This window comes from Pipra filicauda, unplaced genomic scaffold (genome assembly GCF_003945595.2).
Source record: "Pipra filicauda isolate LSUMZ 115617 unplaced genomic scaffold, ASM394559v2 scaffold35_size7292922_pilon, whole genome shotgun sequence".
In the NCBI taxonomy this organism is placed as follows: domain Eukaryota; kingdom Metazoa; phylum Chordata; class Aves; order Passeriformes; family Pipridae; genus Pipra; species Pipra filicauda.
Window position 1 is genome coordinate 1,785,999 of NW_024104487.1, and position 25,708 is coordinate 1,811,706.

Sequence of the window (25,708 nt, forward strand, 5' to 3'; positions counted from 1 at the left end):
ACTTTTCCAACATGGGTCCTTCCCACTGGCTACGGTTCTTCATGAACCACTCCAGTGTGGGTCTCTCAGGGGGTCACACACCCTGCCAGCAAACCTGCTCCAGTGTGGGCTCCTCCCTCCATAGGGCCACAGATCCTGCCAGGATGCTGCTCCAGCACAGGCTTCCCATGGGGTAACAGCCTCATTCATGCATCCACCTGCTCCAGCGTGGGGTCCTGCACAGGCTGCAGGTGGATATCTGAACTCCTGCTGACCTCCAGGGACTGCAGGGGGACAGCTGCTTCACCATGGCCTTCAACATGTGCTGCAGGGGAATCTCTGCTCCAGCGCATGAGGTACCTGCTCTCCTTCTTCACAGACCTTGGTGTGTGCAGGTCTGTTCCTCTCACGTACTTCCACTCCTCTTTCCAGCTGCAGGTTACTCCACAGTTCCCTCCACCCTCCGCTTCCCCCTTAAACATGTTTATCCCAGCAGCGCTACCACCAAGGCTGATGGGCTCAGCCTTGGCCAGCAGTGGGTCTGTCTTGGAGCCAGCTGGCACGGGCTTCTGGCAGCTTCTTACAAGAACCACCCCTTTAGCACCCCACTACCAAAACCTGGCCATGCAAACTTACTAATCTGAGATTGAGAGGTTCTTACATCAAGAGCAGCAGGGAAAATACCTGCCCATTTTAAACTCTCACATTATATTCACATTGGTTTGCCTTTCCACCTTCTCCATGGAAAGTCAGAAAGCGTACAGATGGATAGACAAATTTAAGCATCCCTTTTTGGATAAGCATAGGTAGTAATTGTTCACTCAGTTTATAAACATCCTCTGTCTACCGAAAAATAAAAGCCCAAATCAATTTAAAACCAAGCTTCCATTTACATAAGCACATAAATAAATTAGGGTAGCACTTAAATTTGTGCTTTTAGTCTCAGCAGCCTGCAGATCCACATGCTATACAAAACAACTTGTAAAGCTCCTTTAAGTAGTTTATTGGCATCAGGTTTAGTGTTTACTTAGGCAAGTTAAACAGACATAAACCATGTTTAAACCAATTTCAGGAATTGGTATTCAGTTATTACCACTGAAAAAGTTACTAAGTGTGAGCCGAGTCACAGTAACCGAGGTTGTGACTGTGTTAGCTGTCACTAACAACCACTGTGCAGTTGCTACTATGACACATGGAATTTAAGATGTAACTCTTTAGCATAAATTTTATTTACATTTAGTATCAGAAAGGTCAGCTGATGTATGCCAACAGGGATGAGCCTGAGCTCTGGCAAGGGTAAGCCCCCTTCAAGCACAAACTTAACTGGCTTAAATTCTTGCACTCTTTTCAACTAAAATTGTTTAATCTCAGGCCCATGTGACTGATGCTTAAAAGGAGATAATTTCCAGAATCAAGACTTGGTTGCTTAGATGACTGTCCAAACTTACTTAAAAGCAATATCAACAGTGGACTGTTCTTCATCTCCAGATTATGCAAGAATTTCTCCGTTGTGATTAAATAGACACAGTCAACAAAAAAAGACTTTGATTCTTATTACTTACCAGTTATATTAAGGACTTTTAAACAGAATGACTGAAAACTTAGCAAAACATGCTTCCCCTTTTTTTTCATAGTGCTGTGTACAACCCACTTTGATCATCCTTTGACTTCTGTGGATGTCTCTCATAGCCACAGATGAGAAAGCAAGATTCTTAAATGACAAGAAAAGCACAGCTGAAAAGTCATAAATACTAGCGCGACTTAGAGGCTCATCTAATATCTGCAGTTATACTTCACAGTATTTGTATTTATTTAAACTGGCTAAATTTTCAGATTACAACGTTTCCTTAATCTACTAGGAGGAAAATAGTCCCCAGTCACCATTCAAAAAGTAAACAGAAGTGCTGTTCCCCAAAAGCAAAGGCTTATGTATGGGATTTTTTGGAAAAAAAAAAACAAACCATAACCACTAATCATTACTTCAATGTTTTAATCCCATGTCACCCATAGTTCATTTTTGTAACAACACTGTTACAAAACAAAGAACTGCAAATCAGCAGTAATAGAAATCAAAGGAAGCATTTCATAGTTATTTATCTACCAAACCTGCCAGCATCTTTCTGAAGAATCAGTTATTACATATTTTTGCTACTTTAATTTTGTAATTGCCATGTGACTTCTGTTCCTAACAGAAAGAAGGCTTCACAGTAGACTTGTATAACTATGTCCAGAATCCAACAGAAGAGAAAGATTCCTTCCTTTTCACATTCAAATTTTAAAGACAATTCCCTCTTTATACAGTAAACACATGTGTTGGGTAGGAGAAATAATCCCCCTAAATTCTAAGAGAAGAGGAGAACCAAACCTCTGGCAGGGTCTCACAGTGCATTTAAAAGGAGTTTGCAGGGGAGAAGACAGAAGCACTACAGAATTGAAAGTCAAAAGGTGGATTATAAACTGCAGTTTCGAGTGTGATGTGGAGAGGCAACAGTTTAGCAGATGTTTGTTTGATTCAGAGAGTTTGCTGGTAAATGCAGCAACACTGGATACTTCTGGATGTTTTAGACACTCCTCCCTAATATTTTTTTTTTAGCGGGGAGAAAATTATCCTCCTCTGGTACTTAAACTTTATTACTTACCGAAGGGTCTACTTGATCATTTGTTACTCCCCTCAAGACAATCTTCAATGGATGCTTCATGAAGGGTGCCAAGCACAGCAGACTTTCCAAATAGTAACCAATGCCACGACTGGGGCTGCAGTCATGTTCCAACGAGCCTCCGTACAGAAGACCAGGCTGATAATACAAAGTAGTACCTGGGGAAGATGCCAGGGGAGCAAGCCAAATGAGGGCACTGTAAGAGCATTGGCCATTACTACAATACAAACATACTTTGCAACAATGTATACAGGCAAATTGGAGGAAAAAGAATTTATGCAGTTAGTAAATGGGTCAATGCACACCAGTGTCTGTCTGCCCTGCACGTAATTTCTCCTCCTTTTCCCCTCCCCCACAAAACTAAGGATCTCTTAGTAATTTACAAAATGCTGATACAAGCCATAATTATTCTCCACAGAAGCTAAATCTTCATCAGTTCATCAGGTCATTGATGCCTTGGTATATCTGGTGGTAATTCGTCTGCCTTACTGATCAACCACAACTCTTAAAATCCTTTAAAAATAAGAAAACTCCAAACCAGATGAAATTGTTATATAGGGAGCTTCTCACTCTAATCAAACCCTTTTCCAAGCATGAATAAGCAAGCACTCCTGCTCAGAAGTTTGTCTTTGTAGAGGGTAAACCTTGTCTCCAACAAAAAATCAATTCTGGTTCAGAGGAACCTTCCCCCACTAGGAAATACTACATATCCAACAACATACCGATTTTAGTTCTTGGGCAATACAGTTTCTTTAGTTCTCCACTATATGGTGGAACGCTGATCTTCTTGCATGCAACCAATTACTACAAAACTTCTCGGCTTGGTTATTTCTGATCTGCTCAGTCAATCATATCTGAACACCTACCTCTGTCAAGACAAAACTCTGATTCCGCTGCAGAAACTGATAAAGCCTGGAAGACCAAAACAGAGGAAGCAGAGAAAACAGGGCTTACCTGTTTGGTTTATTTCAATCCGAGAACCATTGGTCACTTTGTCAATCAAGCGAATAAAACTTGCTTCAAAATCTAAGGAGTAAAACAGAGAGAGAGTTTTAAAGTTTCCTGAAGTTCAACACCATACTTTTTACCCTTTCCTGCCTTTCACAGCTGTAAGGATACCCTCACTCTTCAAGTTGTGGTATAATTCTAGCACATGAGAAAAGGCAATTAATTGTAAAAACAGAGATGTTAATTTGAGCCTCCATGCTCATAGGCATCTCAAATCAGTTGAGATGGCCTCAGATGTGGCAATTGGGACTAGTCACACTCCTCTCCCTGGCACGCAGCACATGATACAACTGGTAACTTCTGACCACAGTGGCCTGAGAGGTCAGTCCAGGATAAAACTTTTGACAATTTACATTTTGCTCAGTGCAAAGCAAAACATACAACTCATAATAAACAGGATCCTGCACATTGAAGCATGACAAGTTAGTAACAGCTTCACATCATTCTGTGTTAAAGTGTTAACAGCAGGGGTCATTCGCATGTGAAGTGCTGCTGCTGCACAGCTGTTCTCTTGCTTGTGTGGGCTCCAGCTCAAGAGACATGGGAAAGGACAACTGAATTTAACCCAAAACAAAAACACCTCCCCCTCCAACCAACTAAAACCAAAAATGAAACAAAACAAAACCAAAACAACACAACAACAACAACAAGCAACCAAAAGAAACCACCCCAGGATGAATAGCCTAGTATTCTAGTACTTAGGTATCCCAACATGGTACAGATTCAATATCAAGGAAGACACATGAACATATACAGCATTCAAAACACACGCAGTTATACAGCACCTGTATAGTTGCAGGTAGACTGCAGAACTTCCTTAGCAATAACCCTGTGTTACTTCTTAAACAGTAATCAGACTTTTTTTCTATGTATGCTTCTAACATACAATAGCAGAAATTACATTGTCAATATTTCCATAACATTATTGATGTCCCAGTCACACAATACTGGTTCTGCTCTCTGTTTTGACATTTTCTAAACTTTATGACAGTTTATATGTTTATAAAGTTTATGACAGCACTGGGGCTTCTTCCAGTGCAAGAGTGCATCCTTGTGAGTTCATTTCAGTCTTGCAGAACATGTGTAGAAGAGTTCTCTTTACAAATGTTCCAGTCATGAAAAGCAAAAAGAACTGCATGTTGAATCACCAGCACAAATCACAGTTTGTTGTTATTATTTTTCTGTTACAGTCATAGTTTACACTTTAACTCATACTTGAAAAAGGCAATTCAAACACCTTTTAAAAAAATACAGCAAACCTACAAACTTCATCACTATATGGTGATAAAAAATATTTTGGGTCATGGTAAATGTTAAGTCAAGTACACAAGAATGCTTTGACAGTTTCTGAGGAGAATTTCTACCTATAATCTGAAGCCTGCTCAGGAGGCAGAGTAACATCTATCCCTGTTCTGAACTTCATAGCAGGGGTCCTTGCCCCAAAAAATAACACTACAATAATGTTTTTTCCTCAATCTCTATCCTATTGTCTTCTTACTTTGGTTTACAATGGAATTCACCCTGGGATGCCAAAGGTCTTGTACAGGACTGAAGAAGGAATTCCCTAAGAAAGGTTTCCCTCAAAGGAGTCTGCAGTCTTGGAAGCTTTCAGAAATGAAAAGTAAATGGATTCCACCTCTTTCACCTTTATTGTTTGGACAAACCCTAATAAAAATCAAAGCACAACACAAGACCCATTAACACTGCGGGAACGCGGGCTCCCACAAACAGATGGAGCACAAGATACTTGGGCACGCGGCAGAAACGGCAGTCCGAGGGCCGAGGAATTATTCTGCCACTCCCGACTGCGGAGCCGCCGTCACGGGGACACGAACCAACTCCGGGTCTGCCAACGAGGCTCACGCACAACCCAGCGAACAGGTCAGAACCACGCCTGGCTGCTCCCGCGCCGGCGCTCCCCTGCGGGACGGGACGGCGGGGGACGGTGCGGTGCCCTCCCCGTCCCACCGGGGCGGCTCGGGCGGGGCAGCAGGAACCCCGGCCGGCCGGACCGGCCCTCGAGGGCCCGCGCTGGAGGAAACGCGTGACCTCGTGGAAAGGCAGGGGCTGCCGAGCCGAGCCGGCGGGATGGGGATGGCACAGAGCGGCGGGTGGGCGACAGCCTCCCTGCTCCGGCCTCCAACACCGCCCTGTGCCGCTCCCACGTCTCCTCCTCCTCCTCCCAAAGCCCACGTGTGACAGCTCCGACCGAGACGGCGCCGGCAGCTCGCCGCCCGCACCAGGTGTGCACAGCGCCCAGGGGAAAGAGAGACCATCCACGGGAAGACACCGACCCGCAGCTGGGTCCCATTCTCGCCGGCCGGAGGGGGCTCTGCTGCCCCAGCCGCCGCTGCAGGGCTGACCCTGCCGGCAGCAGGTCCCACGCACTGTCGGCGCCGGAGCTCCGCCGCCCCCCGACCCGACCTCCTCCCCCGCAGCCGCCGCTTACCGCGGAGCCCGGGATCCTCCTCCTTGGCGCGGATCTTGCGGATCTTCAGCGGGCGCCCGCTAAGCGTGGCCAGCACCAGGCGCTGCCGCAGGAAGTTGCATCCCGCGTAGCTGAGGCACTGCACCTCGCCCGCCATCCCGCTGCCCACGTGGTTGGGAACAGGAAGCGCTGGGACAGCGGCGGGGGCAAAGGGCAGGGGGCGGGCGGGCGCTGGGAGGGGTCGCTCCCGGCTCCGAGCTCCGCATCCGCCGGGTTCGCCGAACGGGTGATCGAAAGCGTGGTTGGGCCGAGGTTGTCTCGACAGGGCTGGCAGCTGCTGCCTCTACGTGTGCGCTCCCTGCCTGTGTGTTTTGAATTGAAACTCAGAGTTTAAAAGTGTCGGTAGATGTGTCTGGCCGAAGCCGGGTGCCCGCCCGGCCGCTCCTCCGGGTGGCGCGGGTTCTCCTCGCGGGCGGGAGAGCGAGGACGGCCCGGAGCAGAACATGGTGCCTCTACCAGGGTATTGTCCCAACACCGAAAATGAGTCGGTTCCTGGGAAGGCGTTCCCTCAGACACTCCTTTTCAATAATTTATCCCTGCCTTAAGGAAAACCGAGCGGAGGAATGCGTGTGACTTGCAGTCCTCAGGCCAGCCTGTTATACTAAGTGACAGTGCCAGAGCCCATCTGTCCTTAATGAGGAGACCAAGAGAAGCGTTCAGCCTCAGCTTTAAGAGAAACGACGATTGCAGTGGTGGTGTGACAGTGTCAATTGCTAGGCTACATTTATGTGTATTGAAACAGAACTTAGAGAGTTAGAGTGGAGTAGTTCCAGTTGGAAGGAACCAACAGCAGTCATCTCGCCCAACTGCCTGAGCACTCCAGGGCTGACCAAAAGTTAAAGCATGTTGTTAAGGGCATTGTCCAAATGATCCTTACCCACTGACAGGCTTAGAGCTTCAGCCAACCTCTAAAAACCTGTTCCAAGGTTTGACCACCCTCTCTGTAAAATGATTCCTAATGACAAATCTGAATGTCCCCTCATACAGCTTTCAACCATTCCCACATGTCATATCCCAGGGAGAAGAGATCAGTACCTCCTTGTCCACTTCCCCTCCTCAGGCAGTTGTAGAGACAAGGAGGTCACCCTTCAGCCTCACTTTCACCAGACCAGACAAGCCTAAAGTCTGTAGCAGCTCCTCACAGGATATGGTATCCAGTCCTTCCGCCAGGTTTCTTGCCCTACTCCAGACACATTTGAGGACCTTCACATTGCTCTTAAATGGTGGGGCCCAGACCTGCACACAGCACTCAAGATGAGGCCCTGCCTTAACGCTGAATACAGCGGGACAGTCACCTCTTTTGATGGCTGATGATGCTGTGTTTGATGCACCTAGGATGGGGGGGGGGACACAACAGTGTCCTCGTTGTCCTCCTGGCTGCCAGAGTACATTGGTGGCTGCTACAGAGCCTGCTGCCAACCAGCACCCCAAAGCTCCCTCTACAAGGGTGCTCTCCAGCCATCCCTCTCCCAGTTTAGACTTGTGTCTGGCCTTTCTGTATCTCAGGTGCAGAATCCATTTCAACTTGTCACTTTCATGTCATTGGTGATTGCCCAGTGCTCCACTCTACCCAGACCCCTCTGCAAGAACTCTTGTCCAGTGAGAAAGTCAACTGCACCTCCCAGTTTAGTACAGCAAAGGTCAGACTGTTTTCTTTACAAGTAATAACAATTTTCTTTCTCAATAAAGTGTTTCCCAGACACTAAAACCTCTTTTTTTTTTTAAACCCATGATAGAGATGCTTTACAGAAGCTGCAAAAACTTGACCTCCTTTTGATGGCTGCTTGCTGACTCAGTTTTTCTGATCAGCATGCGTAAGGATCATTTGTTGTGTTAAGAAACCAGTCTCCATCTATGTATCCTAGAAAAACAGAATAACTTGTGTTGGAAGGAACCTTTAAAAATCACCTAGTTCCAACACCCCTGCTATGGGCAGGGACATCTCCCACTAGACCAGGTTGCTCAAAACCCCATCCATCCTGGCCTTAAACACTTCCAGGGATGCAATGCCCACAGCTTCTCTGGGCAACCTGTTCCAGTGCCTCACCACCCTCACTGCAGAAAAGTTCTTCATTATGTCCATTTTAAATCTACTCTCTTTCCGTTTAAAACTCTTGCCCCTTGTCCTGTCACTACTTTTTGGTAAAAAGTCTCTCTGATAAGCCCCTTTAAATACTGGAAGGCTGCAATGAGCTCTCACCAAGGCCTTCTCTTTTCCACGCTGAACAACCCCAGCACTCTCAGCCTTTCCTCAAGGAGAAGTTATTCCAGCCCCCTGATGATTTTTGTGCCCCTCCTCTGGACTGGCTGTATCAGGTCCATGTCTTTCCTGTACTGAGGGCACCAGAGCTGCATGCAGGAATCCAGATGGGGTCTCACAAGTGGGGAGTGGAGGGGGACAGTCACACCCCTTGACCAGCTGGCTGCTCTTTATGCAGCCCAGAAATAAGGTTGGCTTTCTGGGCTGCAAATGTGAGTTGCTGGTTCATGTCCAATTTTTCATATACTCAGATTTCTTTTCCGCTCAATTCATTCACCACCAAGTATGTAGAGATGTTGTGGATTTCCCAGACCCAGGTGCTAAGGCAAAAAATCAAAACCAGAAAAATTATATAGGTGAACCAAAAGGCCACATCTGTGCTGAAACAAAGCCTAAGAAAATTTTCTTAAAGGAAGCAGGCTGAGAAATTTGTGAAAAATGAGGATCAGAGAATGACAATGGTAATATAATGCCCCAGATTTCTGAGATATGGGTAAGAGGGTCTAGAGCTATTCATGTGCAGATGAACATATGTGTCTTTTTTAGAAAAAGAGGAGTTTGTCATGTTTGTGTGGAATCAAAGAAATGTAGCTTTCTGTGTGTTAGAAATTCGTTGCCAGTTGCAGCTCTGATCTAGGATATGACGGAATAGAGAATGGGTCTTGTGCAGCTGATATTCTTTTCTGTAATGCACTGAGCAGAACTGAGAGAAAACTGTGAGTGGGAGGAAGATGAAGAACACCCTCAGACCTAATAAATCTATGCCCCAACTGCACAGAAATTCTTAAAACTTTCCTGATAAATCAGTGCTCTGTTTTCTTGCTTGCAAATGATTAAATTCAGCCAAATCTGCATAATTCCTTTGGGTTTCAGAGTTTGGAGGGTATTTTGGAATTCCAGAGCAAACAGTGCTAAACTTTATGATAATATTTAATGGAAAAGAAGTCTGACACTTACTGTTTCCTATTTTCAGGAAACAATATCGTCTCTTTTATTTTCCTTCAATCAAAGGCCTGTTAGACATAATTACAGGATACTAGTTAAATAACAATTTGCTGTGAGGTTATGGATATGGGCTGTGATAGAGGATGGACACTCCCACTGAAATTAACAGTGTCTTCTGTCAAGACAGCTTGTAAAAGGCTTCCAGGTGCTGCTACTGGAGCTACCTAAGTTTTCCACTGCATTGTCTGAACTTTCTATCTGTGAACTCTCTGATTTGCACAGAAAATGTCTAGTCAAATATGTCTAGTTCAAATGAACTCTCTTTTGTGGTTTATTTCTCCTCCTTTGTGTATTCCTCTGCTCTCCCACGCATGTATTTTTAGTTCTGTCCATCTCATCCTTCCCCTGTAACTTCCAATGACTTGTTATCATCTGTTAACAATTTGCAAGTATCTGTTCCATGCCAAGGCATGGGAAAACAGTCTTCCCTAAAACTGACTCCACTGGCAGCCAGAATTCTCTTATGTAACTGAAATAAGATAATTCTGTAATCAATCACTGCCAGATAGACTGAAAAACACTCATCTGCTGGTATAATGTAAGTATACCTGTAATGAGAGCTCTGTCTGTCATAAAAATACCCAATGACATGGAAGGGCGTTTTTCTTCCCCTGGTTAGTGCTAGTAATTTGTTATCCTAGAAGTTCGAGGATTTCTGGAGTCAGGAAAAAGATTTTTATTAATTGCCTAGAGAGGCTAAGTGGCTGGTCACATTTTGTGATGTGGACAGTTGTTACAATTTAATCTCAAAATGTAAAGCTATTACTGGTTTACTTTTAATACTTAAGGAAAATGTTAATTTTCATTAAAGCAATGGTTGGAGAACCTGGTATTTTAATCACTTGAGATAAATAATGCAGAAAAGGTCATTACAGAAGCTTCCAAGAGAACTCTGCCTTCCACTAAGGTATGAGGCCTCCAAGTGTCCAAACAGATAATGTTGTTTTCTGTATTTCTTTGATTCACGTATCTCCCAAGTGTTTTCACACAGTTTCAGAAAAACAGCTATGTAACCTGTGTTTACTTGAACTTACTGTCTTTTTCTATTTACATGTATTTTGAGGGATGTTTAAACAATCTGTGGTGACTGCTTTTTATATGATTAAAATTATGGGTTCTACATGTACTTCAAAAGAACCACTGGGACAACAGAAATGTTTTTTAAACAACTGAAATTCTGCCGTAGATCATTATCAACTTGTGACTGTTGTAACAAGACATAAGCCTTGTACTGAGTTTCCAAGACCTCAGAACAGAAGCTTGTCAGACTTGCACTGTTTGAACATTTTTCAATCTGCTTATGCTTTGCTTCCAAGTGAACCCTAGGGGGATGAAGAAAAAGCTGTCAACATAATCATGATATTCTTCCTGGTGAGGGACTCCAGATGTTGATGACTCACTGTAAGCCCAACTCCCTTCACCTGAGTGAGACTGCTGACTTTGGGGTCTAGGTAAGGAGGGGAGAGAGGTGCCCACAACACCAGGAGAATGGTAGAAACTAAGAAGTATCTGTGGAACAAGTCATTATTTATATAATAAATAATATAATTTAATAATAATAATTTAGCATAAACATATACTTTCTGTAATAATTACATCTGAATTAATAATAATTCTTGAATGAGGCTGTTAGGATTTCAATTATGCTAACAATAAATTTTTCACTTTATAAATAAGGTGTGTTTCCTATTTGTCATAAATAAAGTTTTGAGTATAGCAAGCTGGGTGTACAGATAGGAAATTTCTATCTGAAGAACATTAATTGCCTAGAAAACTTATAGTTATGGGACAACCCATGTTTTGGATAAGTGTACTCAGCACCTCTGAGGAATAATCCATTAGGTGTTCAATAAAGGTAGGAATGACACCACAAAAGTGATATCATTATATCCCTCTTTGCAGTAAAACACTATTTAAATCTAAATAAAGAATCATAGCTCTACATGTTTGGTTTGTAAAGAGTCACACATTTGCTACTTTAAGGCAAACAGGCAAACAGTTAAAGCTAAGAACATTTCACCCTACATATTTCAACCTGTATTTAATTCAAAAAGAAAAAATGTTCTTAATGGTATACATTGTTCATGGAAGAATTTGCAGCTATGTTGTTTATATATGTTAGCCTTCATTGGATAAGTACTTCATGCCTTTTTTTTTTAAACTTAATTAATGGAGTATCTTGTTTTACAAATATATCATCCAGGTTGGAATCCAGATCTTTAGTCCAATCAGTGGCCCAAAGTGTGGTCAGACTGGGTTGCTCCAGGCTTTATCCAGCTGGGTCTTAAAGACCTCAGATGACTGAGACTACTAATACTTTGACTCCACTGCCTGACTTAATGAGCCCACACAGGGCTCATTAGTAAGGAGACTGGCTCTGCCTTCCCAAGTAACCTGCTCGTGGGTGTTAGAAGGCTGGCATTAGGTACCCTGAACCCTTCTTCTTTCCAGTCTCAGCAAGCATGGTTCTATCTGCCTGTGGCAGGGCTTCTTCTACAAACCCTGCTCATCTCGGTCACTTCCTGCTAAACCTGGCCCAGCTGATCAATACCTGTCTTGTACTGAAGGGCCCAAAACTAGCAACAGTACAGAGGTGTGACCTAAGGAGTGCCTAATCCAGGGAGCTAACTGTTTCCCCTGATGTGGTGTCTACCCTCCTGTTAGTATGGCCCCGGATGTTAGTGGCCACGTGCTGGGTGGTGCTTAGCTGGCTGTGCACCAGTATTTCCCAGACTTCTTCAGCAGGGCTGCTACTCTGCTGGTCAATCCCCAGTCTGTGCTGTTGGAAGCAATCTGTGTGTCCTGGGTGCAGGATTTTGCACCCGCCTTTGTTGAATTGTCACAGTTCTGCTTGGTCCCTTTCCCCACCTGTCCCTGCTGAACTCCACCTCCTGCCCCTGGGCCTGCCCACTATAGTTGCATGGTTTGGAATTACTTGCAAAGTTGATGAGGGTGCACTCTCCTCCCAGGGCTATTTACAGACACTAGACAGGACAAGGTCCCAGGGCAGACCCTGGCAATCCACACTCATTAACAGCTTCTTAGTAGGGTACAAAATGCTAACCACTACACTTTGACCTTGATTCCAGCCAGTTTTTCACCCATCGGTGTACTATAACTTCTTCCTCATGTAAGTAACCATTTCATTTTGGTATAAAATAGAACACTTGGGAAGTAGTTACCCAACAGTACTAAAGGAACTGTGTATCAAACTCAAAAGAAAGGATTTAGACTTCCAAGGAGCAGACATGACAGAAACTCCTTTGACAATTAAACTTTAAAAATCCTATTTAAAGAATTTCTTATGTTTGAAAAAAAATGCTGAGAAATCTGAAAGATTCTCTATTGAAAAGAACATCTGGATTTGTTTGACAGAAGATTTTGATTTCCGTTCAGTCACCACAAGGGCTACTTCAATAAGGTCACTGAGCAAGAGTTAGGATTTTAACTTACAACTGTAGGATACATATGTGAAAAAGATTAATCCAGAACACAATGCAAGTTGTATTAATTAAACATTGGCTAATGAATAATTAAGTCTGAATTAAGATAACCAAATGTCATGTTCCAAGCACCAAAATTAGGGCTGGGAAAAAAAAATCATTTGTATGTCTTTAAATACAGAATAGTTGTGTAAAACATTGTATACAAACCAGTGAACCATTGACCTATTTATCCCATTATTTCCTTTTCTACTTCTAATGTCACAATGTCACATTGCACATTCTAATGTGTAATGTCACAACTATTGCACAAAACTACTAGGACAAGATTTGAACTCTGGCAAAGATAGCCAAGAAATGGGGAACAATAATTTCTTTTAGTAATAATTTTTGTAACATAAGTACCCACTATTGTTCTGCGAAGATCTTACGTTAGTAAGAACCTCTGTGTGTGTGTGTGTATGAGAAATACACACCTTTCTATTCATTTCCACCCCTTCTTTGTGAATCTGTTATGATGTTCAGTGAGGTTGCTAAATAGTCTTTAACAGTGGGATTATTTTAGCATTCCTCTCTGGAGTTTTTCTGAGCTGCTCAACAGTGCCTGTAGAGAGGCTGAATCTCAGGTTCCCGTCTTACACAGGCAGATAAATTATTGCTGGTTTTTATATATGATGGCATTGGAGATAAGAGTTAACAATCTCTCTGACAAGTCTAGTTATTTGCTGGAGATTTATTTCATATAATACCTCCATTTTCCCACATACTTGCTTTAGGGACACTTGATTGTTGTCTACACATTTAGTGGACTTCCACCATTCAGAAGTCTATGAAGTGTGGAGCTTCAAACGAACAGCACGACTTCTAACATTTGAATAGCTTTGTGTTGCCAAATTTTGTTTAAGACTGTGGTGCTTTGGTGGACTAAAATGTTGCCCTGGAAACATTGCTAAAGCCCTGAATGTTTCACTGTTGCTGCCCTACTCCATTCTGGAATAGAGGTATTACTAGGTTCAATTACAGAGGTTCACATTGCTCAATATAATAAGATTTATGCTCATAGTAAGATTTCCGTGCTAAGCCAGTGCCTTCCTACTTTATTGTTAAGGCAATATATTTTGTTGACTGGGCAGTTTTGGGGCTATATTCCCATTTCCATATTGTCCTTAAGTATCAAACATACTTTTGCATGTATTCTTGTTGCTTTACTTGTTTCAATGTAAGACCACTGAAATGAAACGAGGTTTTAAAACAGAAAGCTGAATTTCATTAATGTTTTGGTGTTGGGTCTCCTTTCTGTGGGATCACTTTTTCACTGCAGCTCTTCTGATTCACAGTGGTCGAGATCCATCAACATCTCCAGAACCTTTAGCAAGAAGGCTCACTTCTCCGGCTGTGGACATGACAATGAACACTCAGGAGACAGAACAATCTTCTGTTTTGGCGAAAACATTGTGTTCTGCCGTAGCTGAGAATCACTGAATCACATCTGTGGGAAAGGAGTTCTATGTGTCCTTTGGAAGAATACCGGTCAAAAGACGGACAACCTGCAGCTGTTCACAGTCATGTATGTTAAATAAAGCTCAGGCGCAGCTCGTTAAAAATGCAGCTTCCCGCTGCCAGGCATTTGGAGCTTATTCGTTAGAGACCAGCAAAAGCAGAGCTGCTGGCGTGGGGGTGGGTGGGCGAGCAGAGAGCTGAGCACAGCAGTCAGCCGCAGCCTCAGGGCACTTGGGCAGGGCAGGGTCGGGTCAGGTCATCCACGGGACGAGTCAGCCGCCGAGCAGTCATCGGGTGACAGCCAGGTAAGGAGTCGTGTCCCAGGTCTAGGAAATCCTTGTGACAGTTCGGGGAAATCGGGGTGTCACTATCCCTGGGGATATTAAAAGGCGTTATTTGTCAATTACTGGGACGTGGTTTCGTGTGGACTTGGCAGAGTTGGATTGCTGTTGGACTCGGTGACCTTCGAGGTGTTTTCCAACGTAAATGATTTCGTAATTCTGTGACTGAGAGTGGAAACAGGCAGGGGCAGTGGCAGCGGCCTCCAGAAGCAGCTAAAATGGGTCTCCTGGGCAAAGGGGCCCAGGAATGTTGGTCAGGTCCAGTTCGGACAGTGATGCCTTAATGCGATCTGATGCGACTTTCTAAAATGCAATTTGCTTCAGTTATCTTTTATTATTATTCATTTATCCCTCCCTCCCGCCGTGCATTTACGTAAAGGATCTTTCCTTCCTGCCCCTGATTGACAGCCGGAGAAGCCGCCGATGTTTTTCCCTGGGAGGACCGGCCTTGGCTCCCCGCCGGTCCGAGGCGGCGCTCCTGGGGAAGGCGTCGCTCCTGCCGCGCCCCTGCCCGTCCCCAGCGGCGGCCGGAGCGGCAGGAGAGCAGGAGCAGCATGGTGGTGTCGCCGCTGCTGCGCGCCGTCATCATGGGGCCGCCGGGCTCCGGGAAAGGCACCGTCTCCGCTCGGATTATCAAACACTTCGGCGTGAAGCACCTCTCCAGCGGTGACCTGCTGAGGGACAACATGCAAAAGAAGACAGGTGGGAATGGGGACGGGGCGGGGATGGGGGGTGTGCGATCCCTCTTCCCCCCCGCTCCGCGGGAACCGTCCCCGCGCAGCCCGGCGGGGGCCCCGCGTGACACAGCCCCGCGCCCGCGGCACGCGGTCCTTCCCAGCCTCCTTCCCTCCCTTCTCCCTCCGGGAAGGGGGTTTGCTGTTCCCCAGTCCCAGCTCTGTGCTCCCCCCTCACCCAGGCAGGGGCTGGGTGTCTTCACACAGCGCCTTTGGAGGCCGGGGGCCACCGAAGTAGGCCTCGTATCTTCAGCCGCGGGTCCTCTACGAGCTGTCATTTGGCATCCTCTTTGTGAAGGTGTACGCAGTTATCTGGGGTTATTTCGTTTTCCTTGCTTTGTTACACCTCATTGATTCCTCGTCTTGGTGCTTTTTGTAAGCACACAGTAATTTTTGTAGATGTTTCTTACAGCTCTGTTAAGTCTCTGATAGTTTTTCTAGCTGGAAGCATCTTAAAAGGGAAAAATGCAGTTTTTAACAGGCAGGGCAAGAGGAGGAGTTCTGGGCAATTAGACTTTTTCAGATCTCCATTTGATGGCTAGAAGTAGAGGCACCTAGAATTATTAACAGCTATTCCAAAGTTAGCTATTCCAAAGTTAGAAAGCCTTGTCCCAGACAGCCAGGCATAATGGTAGTGGTGCTTTCCAAAACCAAACGGGCAAAATTTTCAAACTGCTTATCTTATGCTTTTATTATTATTATCATTATTGTCTTACAAGTTCATATTGTGCTTAGGTTGCAGCGTGGTCTGTGTTTGCATATAGTACTGCTTGTATGAGGTAATTGTGTGTTATTCTTGCTCTGTAGTCCTAGCTTGACCTCTGGCCTCTGTTGAAATGCCACAGCTCCTATCTGTGGTGAATTTTTGCAATGATGAAAGGTCCCCTCATGACTTCCATGCCTGCTTTTCTTCATGGTGGGGTGAGAAACCTTGTAAGAACCATTTCAGGTTGCATATGATGAAGTAAGAGTATTGTTATTTCCAACACTTTAAAGCTGTAGAGTATTACATTCACCTGTGAGTATGACAGTAGTATTACCCTTGGGTAACTGGCAGTCTGTTTATTTTTGGAAACTCATAAGCATGTTTGAAGTTGAAAAATTATCTGCATTGCAAAATCAGTTGTGATGTGATTTCCCCATCTCTTTACACAAATTCTGTTTGCCCAGTAAGAACAATGACTTTGGCACAGTGACCAGCTTTACTACAATTGATATCCACAAGTTAAGCATTTGCTATGAACACCACCTGTGCAGGCATATCTGGTCATATTAATGCTATTTCTGTCTGTTTGGTTGCACAGTCAAAAGTTTTTATTTACCAAGGGTCACAAAACTGTTCTGTTATGACATTTCAGTGTAAGACCTAGTGGGGCCATTTTGGAAAATGAAGGAAATGTGTTATTTTTACCAAGTGCTTTGGAGTTTACTAAATATTTTAAGTTTTGTGCTCTTTCAATATATCTTGGAAGCAAGATCATAGAGCACCAGAATCAAGCTGAAGGATGTGTGAGAAGAGAAAATTGCAAGAGGAAATACTGCGTTGCTTGATTCGAGGAGGGAGCCATGAAGTGGTGGAAAGAAGTGAATAGGCAAAGAATTCTAGGTGGGTTGGACAGATGACAGAATGTGAAGCAGAGCAAAGGTGTGAAATGAAAATGTAGCAGACATGTTAAAACCCTGAATGTGAGGAGACATGCCAGTTGAGGGTGTAAGTGGTGATATTTTCTCTGACTTGGCTGGCATAGAACTTAACAGAATTTGTTACAGAGTTTTTCATTCACTAATTAACCCAGATAAAGTTCTATTGTGATTTCATTGAATGTCAGTCACTAGTTGCAGAAATGGTCTCCAAAGGATTGAGATGAAGTATGAGGTAGCAGGAATAAGTAGTACACTGAAGATAGGAGAATGACAGATAGACAACTCAGAGAGCTTTGACAAGTTCAGTCAAGGCAAAGCATTTGAGTTTTAATCATAATAAAAGCATTTCTCTGTTCTTTGGGAAATGTCTAAGATGGGCAGTTAAAACACTTGAAAAATTAGGTATAATTAACAGTAGTTATATGGTGCAAATTTTGGCACTTGCTGTCTTGTGAAAATGGACACTGTTGAAAAGTCCTGTTGAAGATGTGGCTGTAGCAGTTTGCAGTTATTACCACATTCTGCTGCTTTGGAGAGTGGAGAGTCTGTGACCACCTCTAGTGTTGGGGAAACTATTGTCTGATTACGGCTAGAGCTTGTTTGCTGTAATGTGGTTTGAACATGCCAGTCTTTTGTAAAAACATGAAACGTGGATACCTGTTATCACCTAGAAAGAAAAGAAACCTGTGTTGCCTTTAATTCCAAAAATTGCCATGCCTGTAGTGGTTTCAGACCCAAGCTGACAAAAACCAGAACTAAATAAAACCAACAAAACCTCACAAAATCTCCCTCCCAACAGCAGGGAAACAACAACAAAAAGCCACGACCTAGTGTACAAACCTCTTGTCCTAATATGTAACTCTGAGGGTAGTTTTGCCTATTTTTTTCCTTCTGTAATAGTAACTTTCTAAATTACCCGAGTTCTGTAGAGAGAGGTAAGAGGCAGTATGTTTCCAACTCTGTTGGTCTAATAATAGGACCTTGCAGCTTGCTGTATTCTGAACCTCTCTGGGCCCAAAACCACATCATCTTTCCAAAGTATGTTAAAACTGTTCTCTGTGAACCTTGCCTTGCACATATTTTTAGATCATTGTGGCTAGAGCAATGCTGTAACCTAAATCAGTAGTAGATCTAAGCATCAAGTACACATTAAACTATCTAGAGAAGATTTATTCCACCTCCCAGTCTACTTTTTCAGGGGACGTGGTTTAAAGCACACTAGACTAATAAGAGGTATGACTTGCTGACCTTGAAGAAGGAAGGAAGGGAAAAGACCCAGGCAGACTCAGTGGCTATTTCATGGTCTTCAGGCTTTTCAAGCCTGACTACAGATGTGAATACCCAATAAGGGGAAATTGTCTCTTCATTGTTTTTTTTTTGTGTGTGGGTTTTTTTGTTGTTTGTTTGTTTGTTTTGTTTTGTTTGGTTGGTTTGGTTGTTTTTTTTTTGTAATTAGCAAAGCTACTGTTTGCATCCACTACTTTTCAGTTGCCTTATCTGAAGAAGAGCCTCTGTACTACTGCACATTCCATGCATTGAATGACAGGACTGGCATTTTTCACTGCTTTCTGCTGAAAGTGGTTATATCTTGTGTTGGTATGTCAGTCCATCCCATTTTCTCTTCTGCTTAGTTTTCTGTAACTAGATCTGAATTGGCTGCAAGTAAAGGCTTCTGCAGATCCACAATAAAACCTGTCTAGCTGCTGCTCTGGGTGACTTAACATAATTGGGTAATTGTTTTGTAAATGAAAGGTATGGAGACTTTGTGCCTGTGACCCAACTGAATTTCTTCCTGTCTGTACCCATTATTTGGGTGAACTACAGCCTGTCAGGTAGGAGCATGGTGTGATACCCAGAACCATGATGCGTGGATGTAATTTTAGTGAGCCAGTGGACTAAATGACTGGTATTAAAGGTTAGTCAGTTCCATGGGAAAATACTAGTGTCTGTGTGCTCCCATAAATAGTTTACAGCATCTATAAACATCCTCTTGTAACTCTAGTAATCATAAAAATACGTATCTGGCAAGCGTGTCCCACTGCATACTACTCTCTTAAATGCCAAAGATGTTTCTCTTCGTAGTGAAGTCTAAGTTAGTTACTAACTGAGAAAATAACTTTTTTTACAGGAAATCTGAGGGCTGATATATTAATAAACTTGTATCCTTTATATTTCTTACTTTGAAGACTCTTTTGCCTAATGGCCTCTCCCAGTTTTAGTCTTATGAACTTAATATTTCAAATACTTACTAGTAAACTTATTGAGAGGGTGCAGGGATAGAGGTGTGTTCTGCACTGTTGCCATCTGTCAAACTGATCAAATGAATTGTATAAACATTTGCACAGTCAGATCCTACCTGATCATCTGTTTTTTTAATTTGAGCAAGCCTACTGTCTCTGTTGTTTACAATTTTTCTCTGCCATCCTGATCAAAACAAATTTTTTGCAGGCTTGTGGGAGGTCTTTACTTGCTGGAGGTCAGAGATAGTGTAATGCAACTTCTCTTACTTTCGCAGAAGTTGGAATCCTTGCCAAGTCCTACATTGATCAAGGGCGGCTTATTCCAGATGACATCATGACACAACTAATGCTGACTGAGCTAAAAGGTCTAGATCAGTACAACTGGCTGTTGGATGGTAAGTTAGCATATTGGATATCACTGTATATGGAGAGAAAATCTGGTCTGGAAAGCTTGGAGTGCTTTGGTCGCTTGTTGCCAGCTTGTGAAACCTTCAGCAGCTAGTCTGCCCCAGTTTTTTTTGGCTGAAAGATGCTTTAGGTGCATCCTGCCTTCAGAACATTACAGGGATATTTAACTCATGTTGAAAAGGGTAGTTCAATATTCCAGTAAAATTTCAAAACTGGCAGTTCTGTTAGTTTTTATGATATTGATTCATTGAGAAGTTTCTTTTTTTAAAGACTTTTCTTGTTAAAGTCCTTGGGGAATGGAAAACTTTTGAAGGATGGGGCTGAGTAATTATTTAAATAGAAAGGTAGGCATGTGATGCAGTAACAAGGTAAGTATGGAAAAGTACTGCAGTGGTGTGGTGTGTAATAAATCACTAACAAAACCACCGCTTAAGTGGTCTAAAAGGTCTCTTGCTGTTGGGTTCTATTCTCTAGGCTTCATTCCACAGTGAACAGCACAATGAAACCTAATCAATAAAGCAAAGAGCTGCAGATATTTGGGTTATTTTCTTTAGTTCCAGGGCTTGTGTATGCAGAGTTCCAGCCTTGTGGATCTGGATTTGTAGCAGCATAGCTGCACAGACTGGCAGCTCTTACCAGGAAGACGGTGTGAAAACCATAAGAGAATAGGTCAGTTTCTGTTGCGTGTTAACGTGCCGCTGCCTTTAAACTTTTGGAGCAAAAAATTTTGTCTGCATTGGTATTTGGAATGAGACTCAGTGAATTACACCCGGGGTAGATCTGGCATAGTAGGCTTTGTAGGAACAACACTGTTCTGTTGAAAAATGTTAATCTGAAATCTTTAGTTTGATAATTGTAATGCAGAACAAACAGCTGAGGTCAGCTGTCTCAAACAGTTGCTGAACTGCTTGTATTCTCACTTAGCCAAATAACCATTTACTCCCTTATGATAGGTTGGTGGCAATCATAGCAGATGTAGCAGTCTAAGTCGTATGTGTCTGTGGTTATAATCTGTTTAGATTTATGTGTGGTATAATTTAGGGCGCTTCTCTCTGTGTTCCTGGAATCTTCATAATTCAATTTTGTAGATTTTTTTCTGTATCAAGAAAACACTGTGTGCAGCAAACACTGGTTTATTTTCAATGAAGTGCTTTTGTAAAGGCATTTTAATTTGTTGAGGGAGTTTCTCATTACTCAGTCCCACAGCAAACTCCTTTTCCAGCTGCATAACTGAGATGTGTGGTGGCCGACTAGCTTGGCAACAGTAAGAACAGTAGTCCTGAAGCTCTCCTTCTGCTCTTAACATTTAGAAGCATTTCCATGAGATAATATGAGTGTGTGAAAAACAGGATGAGGGCAGCTGATGACTGTGATGCAAACCAGCTGCACAAGACTTAATGCATAAGCAAGAGCTTTGTCTGAGTTAATTAGCTCTTTCCTTTTATCATGTTTTAGACCAGACACAGTAGCCTTTAGACTTTTTTTTTCCTGTTGTAAGGCTAGTTCTTTGCTTGTTCCTTACTCAGGCAGTGGACTGATCAATAAATGTTATTCAAGAAGAGTTTCTGAAGTTTGTGCTTCTTGGTATTTGCCTTTATGGAGAAGTTTGCTTGTGTAGTATGATGAAAATTACATGAGACTATGCTAGAGCTTTGTCAGTAGGGGCATTGTTTCAGTGAATCTATGATGCAATAGCACATTCTGCAGCAACTTTGACCACCAAAGTTCTTGTGCTCAATTTTTCATTTTCAGTTCTTTGTGGAGACCTTGATTTGCTTATTCCTTGTTTCCTACTGCACCCCTTCTTAAGTTTCTCTAATAGTTGAAAAGCACAGAATAGGGAGCTATAGAGGTCATGGGGCAAAATGCAGTATCTTTTAAGTGAAAAGACAGGTTCCTGTTCAGCCCGAGTGTTCTCACAGTCATCATACCCCAGGACAGTTTGATACCTAGAACTTCTAGAACCCCTTCTGAAGCTACACTTTATATAAAATTAATCCTGGGCTGCCTCTGGTAAATATATTTGGCTTACTGCAACTGAATAAAACAGGTTTGTACTGGTAACCGCCTTAAGCCAGACTTGCACAACTGTGGAAATAAGAGATGCCACAAATGTTTCTAAAGTTATTCCAGACACCTGAGTGAAGCTTTTCACTGGAGCTTTTATTGTTCCAAGTGCATACACAGTGCTTTTATGCAATGTAGTGGTATGTGGTACATATGAGTATGGGGTCTTTTTGCATTTATTTGTTACACTTTTGGGAAGATGATTAACTGCAATGAGGAAATGAAAGCTGGGAGGCGTTTAACAAGTTAAAATGCCACGATACACTGAAAAATACATGGGAAATCTGATGTCTCTTTAACCTTTAGAGCATGATAATGCTTTTTTTTCCCCTGTTTGACAATTATTTTCTCTAATGACTGAATCCAGGTAATTCTGCTTTTGGAATCTTATGGAGTTGTTTCCTTTAAAAAGGTTTCCCCAGAACAGTTGCTCAGGCAGAAGCCCTGGATAAAGAATGTCATGTAGACACTGTGATTGACCTAGATGTGCCATTTGAGACCATAAAGTGTCGGCTCACAGCACGTTGGATCCACCCTGCCAGTGGCAGAGTCTACAATCTTGAATTCAGTCCTCCCAAAGTGCAGGTAAGCAATATATGTTGGTGTGGCACTAAATAAATGCTGCATTTGGTAGTTGCAGTAAAATGTTGTTTGCATATGTTGTTTCAAAACACAGTGGCTCAGAAGAAGAGGGTTCATTTCATCTCTTAGGAGCACAGAATCTTTCTGGTAACACCCTGCCTTTGAGGGAATGTTAGTGACCTGGTAGAAACTCAAGCTGGAACACTTGTCTGCCTCGCAGACTAGCATAGGATCTGGGCATATTCTTAGCCTGTTTGCAACCTGTACAAGCCAAAATGTAGTTTCCTTTGTGGTCCTCCAGAGGAGTCATTGTTTGTATCTGGGAAGCACACAGAATCATCAGTTAGAGGAATACACTTAATGCTTTCCCCGTGTTTATATTTAAATAGGATGGGTATTTTCAAGGGAAGAGCTGCTGTACTGCAAAATTGGATGTAGAAACTTGCAAGTCAGGGAAGCTTCTCAATACATCCAAGAGGTGAAATATCCTAAAGCAGAATTTGAAGATAAGGATTGTACATTGTTACCTTAAGGTTTTTGAAGAAGCTTAAGCTGTATTTCATCTGCAATTCTAAATAACTTAGCTGTTCTGGCATCACATTTCACCTGGAAGCTGTTGTAATAACTTACATCAGAAGCACAGCAGGCTCAGTAGTTTTTTGGATTTCAGTGTTGCAGGGAAAGAGGCCAGCTTGAAATAGCAGGTGAGCACTGGAACTGAGCAACTGAAAACATTGCCTTTGTTTTGCTTTAAATGAGGTGTTTAAAATCATGGTTATTTTTAATTGCAGAAGAGCACAGGCAGGCTGCAACAGAGAATTATCAGACCAAAGAGCAGGCTTCAGCTGCCAGAGCTGTGCTACTAGGAACACTGCTTTACCTTTTGCTAGTTAGAAGGCACATCACAACATAGTAGATTACAATATATAAGTTGAAACCATGGAATAGAGCTGAACCAAGTGAAATACAGTTTTATCTAACAGACCTGCAAAACGTTTACTTACTTCATAGGAACAAGAGATTATAGTTCAGACATTAGGTCTCTACTTCTGTAGGGAAAGCTTCAATGGGCTTTTACGCCATTTTTATACAGCTGTTGCCAAATGATAACTCTTCCATTTTGCAATCTAAAATCAAAGGCCCATTAAAACCTTTGCCTTTAGTATTGTCAAACAAAGGTCCAGTTGGTCTCTTACTTGCTGTTATGCAGGAATGTATTACCAACAATATTGTTTTCCCTTGTACATGAAGGTTTTGTCTATGTGTTCCCCATATTCTACAAGTGTTTCAGAGGACAAATTAGTCAAGTTACTGTGATAATATTCATTGGCAATACTGAGAAAATATTTCTCACCAACGGACTGTTTTACTGGAAAGTCAACAACTTGTATTGCAGATAAGATACGAGCAGCTGCCTTTCTCTTTATAAGCAGAAATCTACACCCTAACTGGCAGCTGATCATAATTTAAATAGAAAATTACACAAAATATACTTAAACAGAAATAAGAAATATACTCCAGTGTTTGCTTTTAACCCTGATTAGGGCATCGATGATATTACTGGTGAGCCACTTGTTCAGCGTGATGATGACAAGCCGGAGACGGTTAGTAGGAGGCTGCAGGCTTATGATGCACAAACAAAACCTGTTTTAGAATATTATCGGTAAGTAGTAAAATCTATTCTTCCACATCCTAAAGCTCATTTCACACTAGCATAGCAATGAACAGATCTTTCCAGTTACAGAATATCTTATTCCGCAACAGTGAATGCGGTGTGATTAGCCATGCAGCTTTCTTGGCTTCAAAATGGAATCAACCCAGTAGAATGAGTATGTTTTCCACTGTTGTATGGGACCTTTTCAGGAACCTGCATACTAAAATAGCCTGTCATCACAGCCATATTCAGCTTTATAAAGAGCACTATGCATTATTCAATACATCATAGTACTGTTCTGAGCAACATAGCTCTGGTGAGTAAGGTAAGAGACAGTTCCTTTTTTCTGGAAGATCTTAACAGTATTTTGTCTTCTGAATGTATAAGTAGAAACCCTCCTAACCAAGTGCAAGGGGTCAAGAAGCAACACACAAATAGAGAAACTGTGTAATGAGTATTTAAAAGTGTCTGTTCCAAGAACAGGACTGTGATGGGCCCAGCTAGCACGACTCTTTGGGAATAAGAAGCTATTTAAGAATCATGTAATTTGCATTGTGGAGTGATAACAAATTACTAGTTCTTTTAAGAGCTAAAATGATACACAGTTTCTACTGATGTAAAGCAGCAGGTATCACAGTGCTAATTTACAGATAATAGCAGGTCACCATGTAGACCTTTACTCTTAACTTGCCTAGACAAAGAAATCATAGTCTGACAACATCATGTAGGATCATGTCCTCCCTCTATCTCCATATCCACCATCCTTCATTATGTGCTACCAGGATTAAAGGCTCCATCTTTGGTGGTTAAGTTTTAAAGAAGTTTTTCTAGGTTGACAGTGGTATTCCTGATTTTGTTAGATTTCTGAAGTGAAAATACCTGAAAGACTGCAGTAAGACATAGGCCTAAGCTATTGTTATTATTGATAATAACATACTATACAGATAAAACAGCTACTAATTCAGAATAACTCAATTGTGCCGGTTATCTTGCTTGTTCTGATGCACATCCATGAGGTGCAACTTTACAATACCCGTGTTAGTAACAGTTGTTTGGATGACTGCTGTTCAGCATGTGCTATATGACTATATTGCTGCTTATCTTTATCTTGCTTGTTAAGTGCCCTGCAGACAGCAGTCAGTTTTGTGAACTGATGTGGCAAATAGTTCGCTGTTTGAGGAACAGAGTAATGACTGTCCAGCCTGCATTTCCAATGTTATGGCTGTTCTTGGTGTTAAATCAAATGCTCACTCCTGCCAGGGTAATCTTGGAGTGAGGTGGAGGTCTTGGGACAATTAAATAATTTGATTTCTGTAACAGTTTCTTCTTTTTCTTCCTTAGGGAAAAAGGGTTATTGAAATCCTTTTCTGGAACAGAAACCAATAAGATCTGGCCGCATATCTATGCTTTCCTTCAAACCAAGTTGCCAGATGTGAGCCAGAAAAATGCTGCCACTCCCAGGTGAAAATAGGTCAGACTTCTGCTCATCTGTCATAGCTCACTCTTGATTACATGAGACTCAGCCATCAAGGATTTTTCCACGTAGCTACCAGACTGATCAATAATTAAAGTCCAATGCTGTCTTTAACTTATATTATGATAGAATTGTGATGCCTGTGGTTCTCACTTTAGTGCTATAATTTTTTATATTAAATATACCTAATTTTTAAAATATAGTAACTAACTTTAACAAAAGCA

At 42.4% G+C, this 25,708-nt stretch overlaps 2 protein-coding genes across 3 annotated transcripts in view; one reads left to right on the forward strand and one right to left on the reverse strand.

Moving 5' to 3' along the window:
* RCL1 (RNA terminal phosphate cyclase like 1) overlaps positions 1 to 15,237 on the reverse strand; it is a 39,193-nt gene extending 23,956 nt beyond the window's left edge. Inside the window, exons 1-4 of the mRNA XM_039384539.1 lie at positions 15,055 to 15,237; positions 6,094 to 6,415; positions 3,591 to 3,662; positions 2,619 to 2,794 (exon numbers count right to left, since the gene is read on the reverse strand). Of these exons, the coding sequence (XP_039240473.1) occupies positions 2,619 to 2,794; positions 3,591 to 3,662; positions 6,094 to 6,415; positions 15,055 to 15,237 (753 nt within the window). The remainder of the gene's footprint in view (positions 1 to 2,618; positions 2,795 to 3,590; positions 3,663 to 6,093; positions 6,416 to 15,054) is intronic.
* Positions 14,329 to 25,708, forward strand: AK3 (adenylate kinase 3). 2 transcript variants are annotated; one of them, XM_027709696.2, is made up of 6 exons: positions 14,329 to 14,407; positions 15,090 to 15,383; positions 19,575 to 19,694; positions 22,187 to 22,359; positions 23,901 to 24,019; positions 25,352 to 25,708. In XM_027709696.2, the coding sequence occupies exons 2-6, from the start codon at positions 15,236 to 15,238 to the stop codon at positions 25,473 to 25,475; spliced, it is 684 nt and encodes a 227-aa protein (XP_027565497.1). In that variant the 5' UTR covers positions 14,329 to 14,407; positions 15,090 to 15,235; the 3' UTR covers positions 25,476 to 25,708. The 2 variants fall into 2 exon arrangements, with proteins under 2 accessions (XP_027565497.1, XP_039240476.1); XM_039384542.1 differs by lacking the exons at positions 14,329 to 14,407; positions 15,090 to 15,383 and adding an exon at positions 16,130 to 17,021.